The 7830-nt window shown below is 34.7% G+C and overlaps 1 protein-coding gene across 1 annotated transcript; it reads left to right on the top strand.

Annotated features, from left to right (window-relative positions):
- On the top strand, window positions 1-7465 carry LOC126726097 (glutamate receptor 2.9-like). Its single transcript, XM_050431222.1, has 5 exons — window positions 1-345; window positions 2824-4112; window positions 5561-5867; window positions 6145-6542; window positions 6890-7465. The coding sequence occupies exons 1-5, from the start codon at window positions 105-107 to the stop codon at window positions 7400-7402; spliced, it is 2748 nt and encodes a 915-aa protein (XP_050287179.1). The 5' UTR covers window positions 1-104; the 3' UTR covers window positions 7403-7465.
- Window positions 7466-7830: the final 365 nt, after the last annotated feature.

Raw genomic sequence — 7830 nt, 5'->3', positions numbered from 1 at the left:
CGCTATATATATACAATGAAATATCAAGTCACAAACTAGTAAATGAAGCTCCAGCCACTATATCCCACACCATGAAATAAGATTCCCAAATACCTTTCCCACTCATGACACCAAGACCTTTGTTTCTGTTTCCTGTACTTATCTTTTTTCTTCTCATTGTCTTCCATGGAGCTGAAGCTAACAACATTAATGTTACTCGAGTAGGTTTGATCATTGATGTTAATACCCGTATTGGAAAAGAAGAGAGAATAGCAATGGAAATTGCAGCTCAAAACTACAACGCCGGTTCAAAGACTCACAAACTGTCTCTCTATATGGAGGACCCCTTCAGAGTCTCTCCTGCTGGTATGTTGTCACTAACTCACTCTCACTTGCACATTTTGTTACCATTAATACATCAATAACAATTACTACTGATGAAATCGATTATGAGCAGAATAATAATGTTGATTTTGAGTCGTCTAGAAAATACTATCTTTAAGCAGTGGTGGAACCAAAAATTATTCTTTAAAAGAAGCTAAATAAAAAAAATTGATGATTAAGTCTTTTATGTATACATATTCCTACTAATTATTAAAATATACAGACCAAAAAAATTATTAAAATATAAAATCTTATATTTGGAATTCTTACAAGTCGCGACTCTCCATCTTAAAATCACCTTACAACTACCACTATAAGAAAGACCTCAAGCCAACCACCACAACAGTGCAAAAATCAACCAGAAGGATCGGTGCATCAATCCATGCTCTTCATGTACTCCGATGCACCACCAAAATTTTCCACGCGCTGAAGCAAGATCTCATTGCATGCATCTCGATACTTGTCACATGCCAGTGATGCCACGCATATCAGTTTCAATCTATGATGTCATTCGGGACATCATCTTGCCAAGTTTCATATTCTAAGTCATTATTATCCACCTAGGTTAACCACGGTAGCACCAATGTTAGCATGTATACGGCGTCAACAGCCTCTACTGCACTAGTGCCACATTACATTAGAATTGACACATCACTTGTCATGCGGTCATGCCAACAACATCCATTCTTGCGGGCTAACTTGGCCCAGTCTGAAACTCAAACAGTCTTTATTGGGCTACAAATCCGAACTGAATCAATCCCACTACATTGATCCATAATTTTTGACTATGTTGACTTGGTGCCTTGGTCTTTAACCCTTAACTTTTTGTAGATTTTGAAAAGTTTACCAAGGTTGACTTGTTCCAATTGGGTCTTTCCCATTAACTTTTTATTATTTATTTATTTTTTATTATGTAGAACCCAATTTCACAGTTTTAAGGCCCGTTTGGTACATGTGTTTAAAAACTGAAAATTGTTGTTTGAAAACTTTTTTGGAAATACGTGTGGGTGAAAAAGTACATTGAAATGCGTGAAATGTTGTTTAAAAACTAAAAATGGTTGTTTAAAAACACAAACCAAACACCCCCTTATAATTTGGTATCGTATGTGTTTGGATTGCGCGTTTGCGCGTCCACATTTTTTCTTTCTGTGTTTTCCTTTTTTTTTTTTTCCCAAGCCGCAGTTGTTGACCAAGTCTTCCATGAACAGTGTTTCTGTGCACTGTTCACGGACCCACAAATTACACTTTTCAGCAATTTTTTCATTAAAAATAGGTCCCACAATACTATTTACACATTTAAAAATTATTTCGCTACAGTGTTTTCAGTTTCAGTTTTCAGTTTCAGCAAAAATAAGCTTAATCCAAACGGACCCATCATCAGGCTTCAACCTTTGAGTTTGAGAAAGAATGTTAAAGATATGAATTTATGGGTTTGGTATGTAGTGGCCCATGAGGTCAAATATGTTGTAGGGCACCAGGGCTAACTTTAAGGATATGTTTGGTTTGGGTGATTTTGGGAAGGATGGAAAATAATCAAGAAGAAAATATGAGAGAAAATGGTTGGGAAGAGTATTTGGTTAGAAGGGGAGGATGGAGAGAAAATTGAACACTTGAGCCCACCAAAAATAAATCTCCACAAATTGGGGAGAAAGCAAAGAAGAAAATTTGCATTTTTTGTTCAAACTTCAAAAGTCTTTTTTGCCCTTTAGTTTACTCTCATAGTAAAAGCAATGCATGACTCTTTAACATCATTCTTTTTTTTCTCTTTTTTTCTTAACAACTACCAACTAACCAGAATTAATTTTAATTAAAAAAAAAAAACTTACCAGAATCAACGTTGGGTTTATATATATATATATAAAAAGGTTCAGTACCAAACCCACCCAAAAATTGGCACCAACACCGTTGCTACATTGGATTTTAATAATAATTTGAATAAGTAAAAAAAATATGTTAATGAGCAATATAATATAAAAAAATTATAATGTTTTATGTGAGGGCATAAGAATAAATTTATACAGACCACATTTTCTATCATCATTTTTTTTTTTCTTCTCATTCAATCAAAAAAATTTCCATTTCTCCACTTTTTCACCATTTCAACTAAGCACAGATGAGGGAAATTAAAATCTTTTCTATCTTTCCATTTTTCCACTCTCTTTTCATTTTCTACTTTTCCATCTTCTTAACCAAACGGACCATAACTCCCTATAAAGACCCTGCTTTGGGAATTCATTGTAAACATTTGAGTATAATAAAAATATAACTAAAGACTTCCTTAGTGGACGTAGGCCGAACAATAATACTCTCGTCTCTCTCTCTCCCTTAACCCTTCAATTTAACAGTAAAATTTTATTGTGGGACAAGCTTTAAAACACAAGCCCACTCCATTTCATATCACAATTTACAAGATAGATTTTTAACAATGTAGTTGATAGAATATTTATATTTTGGTTGCAGCGGAAGAGATGATTAAAGATAAAAAGGTGAAAGTTATTATTGGCATGCACACATGGCATGAAGCAGCTCTAGTAGCCAATCTTGGAGGTCAAGCTAATGTTCCAGTTATTTCCTTTGCTGCTCCAGCCATCACTCCACCACTAATGCCACTTCGCTGGCCTTTCTTGATACAAATGTCTACAAATGGTTCCGAACAAATAAAATGCATTGCAGATATTGTTCATGCATACAATTGGCAAAGGGTCGTAGCAATTTATGAAGATGAAGTATATGGTGGTGATTCTGGGAAGTTATCACTTTTATCTGAGGCTCTTCAAAATATTGGTTCAGAGATTGAGTACCGTTTGATACTTCCGCCATTTTCTTCTTTGTCTGATCCAGAAGGGTTTGTTCATGAAGAGCTGGTTAAGCTTCTGAAAACACAATCTCGAGTTTTTATTGTTCTTGATTCATCATTAACAATGGTGATTCACTTGTTTAGACAAGCTAAGAAGATGGGACTTGTAGGAGGAGAATCAGCTTGGATAATTCCAGAGAGCATTACAAGTTTGTTGGACTCTGTTAACAACTCTGTTATTTCCTCCATGAAAGGCGCTTTAGGAATCAAAACCTATTATTCTGAAGGCAGTTCAAAGTACCAAGATTTTCATGCCCAATTCCGGAGAATTTTCAGGACTGAATATCCTGAGGAAGATAATTCCGAACCTAGGATTTTTGCGCTGAGAGCATACGATAGCATTCGGATTGTTATACAAGGAATAGAAAGAATGACTAGTAACACTAGTAATCCAGAGATGTTACACAATATGCTGTCAACCAATTTCGATGGTTTAAGCGGCAAAATACATTTTGAAGAAAACCAACTCTCAGAAACTCCTGTTTTGAGGATTGTAAATGTGGTTGGGAAGAAATACAAAGAAATAGACTTCTGGATACCAGACTTAGGGTTCTCCATGAGCCCTTCTAAAGAAAAAATTGAAGAAAAATATGGAAGTGGAGATTTTAATGATACCACAAATACTTTGGTTGGTCCAGTAATTTGGCCAGGGAACCTAAAAGAAACTCCAAAAGGTTGGGAAATGCCAACTACTGCAAAGCCATTGAAAATTGGAGTTCCAGGCAGAACAACATTTGATAAGTTTGTGAAGGTCACCAATGAGAATTATTATGATGGTTTCTGCATTCAAATGTTTCACAAGGCGTTAGACCTCTTGGGGTATGATTTGCCTTACGAATTTGAGGCCTATAATGGCTCCTACAATGATCTGATTTATCATGTTTTTAATAAGGTTAGACTTCTTCTCTCCTTTCATTCATTGAAAATTTAGAGTTAATAAACATCTGGTTCATACACTACAAACATACCACTTAAATTATTCTGCCCATTAAGTATTGTAAATGCACATTTTATGTATTGTTATTAACATTAACAGACAACACTTCTTCTCTCCTGTTTATGTATTGTTATTAGCACAAACAAGCAATCCTAAATTCTTCTCTGCCTTTCATTTATTGATAAGTCATTATTTATAAACTCCAGGTGCATACACTACAAACATAACAATTCTGCCCTTTGAATTTTCCATGTGCACAATTTCTATTGTTTTTAACGTAAACAAGCAACCCCATATTCTAAAACAATTACTCATATGTGCTTTTGATACACCAAGTCAGCAAGTAGAAGATTAAGTGGTATTTTTGGATGATTGGTTAGAACTTAGGAGAGTAAATAGGAAGGAAAATTGGTGGGACTCGATGCAATCTTTAAAAATCAGGGGGAAAACTAAACAGAAAATGGAACCACATAATTTGGACAAAAATGTCCTTATGCAACATGCAACGCTCTTATGCTTTTTGTCATTTTTTTCTTTGTTTTCTTGTCTCTTCTCCCAACCAGCGTTCACTCTGTAATAATAATAATAATAATCTTTAAAAATCAGGGGGAAAACTAAAGAGAAAATGGGACCACATCATTTGGACAAAAATGTCCTTATGCAACATGCAACGTTCTTATCCTTTTTGTCTTTTTATTCTTTGTTTTCTTGTCTCTTCTCCCAACCAGCGTTCACTTTGTAATAATAATAATAATAATAATAATAATTATTATTATTATCATTATTTATTTTATTATCACTTTTTATTATCAAATATTAGCTTAAGAGTAAATTTATATAGCTATATTTTCTATCATCTCATTTTTTTTTTCTCAATCAAACAAAAGAATCTTTTATCTCTTTACTTTTTCATTCTCAATCAAATATTATGAGGGAAAATCGAACTCTCTTCTATCCTTTCACTTTTCCATCTATTCCAATTTTCTATCTTCTCACTTTTCTATCCTCTAATCAATCATACTCCAAGAGATTCTATAGATCAAATTAATTAGTCTCATAAACTGTAGCAAGTAGATGAATCAAGTAAATGAAATTCATTTGGAATTGTTTTGTTGTTGGTTTCCACGAATCCCGAAACTCCTCATTGTCACTTGTGATTCAAAAGCATTTATTTTGCAATACCATTCTGATTACTTATAGAAATTAACTTGGTCATTCTATAAGAGAGACGCCCCTTGGAAGAGCAAGAAATCTTAAACTAAAATTGACTATAGCTAAACTGACTAGTATTATAGACTCTTTTTTTTTTTTTTTGGGTTTATATATCTTTTATTTGGTTACAATTATAAGTTTCTGATTAAGATTTTATCCTTGTCATCATGTTGGTCCAAATACAACAAAAGACTTATGATGCTGTCATTGGTGACATGACCATACTTGCCGACCGGTTGCAATACGTTGATTTTACCCTTCCATATGCTGAGTCAGGTTTGGCCATGATAGTTCCAGCAAAACTTGAGGGGTCACGATTGATGTTTACGAAGCCTTTCACCAGGGACATGTGGTTGGTGACTGCTGCCATCATGATATACACAATGCTCATTGTTTGGTTCCTGGAGCGCCAATCCAATCCAGAATTTAGTGGCCCATGGAAGAATCAGCTTAGCACTGCACTTTGGTTTACCTTCTCCTCTTTGTTCTTTGCACATAGTAAGTATCAATTTGATCTATAGAGCCCATGACATGCAATTACGTTTGTAGAAGCCTAACTATGTGCAGTAGTCAGTCCACCATTGAAAAATTTGTATTGGAAAATGCATTTAAATTGGCTGAATGTATAATATTCTCTTGGCTGCGCTTTATTTATCATTAATAGATTCAACATGTTAATCACCACAGAGATATGGTCAAATTTAATTAGAGTGGTTCTAAATGAAATTATGCTTACTAGCAGAATGAACTCATATCACATTGTTTTGTGTTGCAGGGGAAAAAATCAATAACAACTTAACACGTTTGGTGATTGTAGTGTGGCTGTTTATCGTATTGATCCTAACCTCAAGCTATACTGCTAGTTTGTCTTCTATGCTCACAGTGCAAAAACTACGACCAAATGTCACAGATATCGAGTGGTTAAAGATGAACAACTTGAAAATTGGTTGCGATGGTGACTCATTTGTAAGGAATTATTTAGAGAATGTGCTTCAGTTCAAGCCAGAAAATATTCTGAACGTCAGCAGTGAAGACCAATACACTAGTGAATTCAAAAGCAACAACATAGCTGCTGCCTTTCTTGAACTCCCCTACGAGAAAGTTTTCCTTAATAAGAATTGCAAGGGTTACACTGCTACCATACGCACCAACAGATTTGGAGGATTGGGCTTTGTGAGTACTAACTCAAACATTATGCCAAACCTCATGTATTTAAATATACTTTTGCTTTGACCATCTTAAAACAAATGTACCGTAAGTTTTCTACAAAGCACAGACACATGTATAGATATATACCCTTAAATTTACACCCCTAATAACTTTTTATATGTGGTTCTGTGTGTGTTTTATAATTCATACATATACGATTATTTGAGTTTCCAGTATAGCCAATAAGATAGCCCTTAAGGTTTAAAACTAAATCCTTTCTACTTTTTCCTGTTTTTAGGAACGTTCTTAGAAATTAACCTGTTTCTACTACTAAAGAGTCTAATAGATATCTTATCCTGCTTCCTATCCAGGTCTTCCCAAAAGGCTCACCAATTGCAAGGGATTTTTCTGAAGCAGTTTTAAAGCTATCAGAGAATGGAGAGACAAAGTTACTTGAGGATGAATGGTTGACTCCCTCACATGAGTGCTCAACTAACATAACTTCCAGTGAACCAGAAAGCTTAGGCCTCCAGAGCTTTGGGGTTCTCTATCTAATATCTTTTGCCACTTCTACCATTTGTCTATTTCTATCCCTAATTCGCTTAACCATAAGTCGTCAGCAACATCAAGATGCTACCGAAAGAAATGCAACTCCTGATGAAGAGATTGCTTGGAAGGAGGCAATTAAACTGGTTAGAGACTTTTATATTAGAAATCCAGGAAGAGCCGCAACTCTGGCAAACACATCAGATACAACTCAAGACACAACGGATGTAAATGACTGCTCTTCGAGATGGGAATTCAGTAGCACTTTTGACACTCCAGAGCACCTTGAGCTTGAGTCCTCCATGCCTGTACGAATTGAAATGCAATTAAACTCCTGATCATGATAAAGAGACACAAAGATTTGAAAAAACTATCTTAGATATTAAGATTTTTTGTGCATAACTGTCTTGCAAGTAGTAGCTTTTCTCATATTCTGATATATGAAATATTTTTTACAAATTGTCAGAATTATAAAACAATTCCGCTGAATGCAAAAAAGTTGTCATTAACACAAACAGATGCATTCCCAAACTAAGACGCATATAAAGTCTCCTAAATCAATTTCAATTGCTGATTAGAGCAGCTAAATTTGAATTGATTAAAAGAATTCAAAGAACTAAATCATTGCAACATGAATCTAGAAAAAAGTATACGCAAATTTCATTATGATCAAAACCCGTATCATCTCAACAATCGTGTGCATGAAAACGACCACATCAATAGTCAAAGCCCACATTGGTATTCTATCACCCAAGAAATCTATCAA

The sequence above is a fragment of the Quercus robur genome, chromosome 5 (assembly GCF_932294415.1).
Source record: "Quercus robur chromosome 5, dhQueRobu3.1, whole genome shotgun sequence".
NCBI classification, from domain to species: domain Eukaryota; kingdom Viridiplantae; phylum Streptophyta; class Magnoliopsida; order Fagales; family Fagaceae; genus Quercus; species Quercus robur.
The sequence above is the reverse complement of the archived record's forward strand: the minus strand, read 5'-3'. Positions and strand labels throughout refer to the sequence as shown.

Excerpts from the sequence above, each read along its gene's own strand:
- LOC126726097 (XM_050431222.1), top strand. The coding sequence starts at position 105 with ATGACACCAAGACCTTTGTTTCTGTTTCCTGTACTTATCTTTTTTCTT. Across the intron at positions 4,113-5,560 it reads TTTATCATGTTTTTAATAAG|ACTTATGATGCTGTCATTGG; the intron begins GTTAGACTTCTT and ends ATACAACAAAAG. Across the intron at positions 5,868-6,144 it reads CTCTTTGTTCTTTGCACATA|GGGAAAAAATCAATAACAAC; the intron begins GTAAGTATCAAT and ends TTTGTGTTGCAG.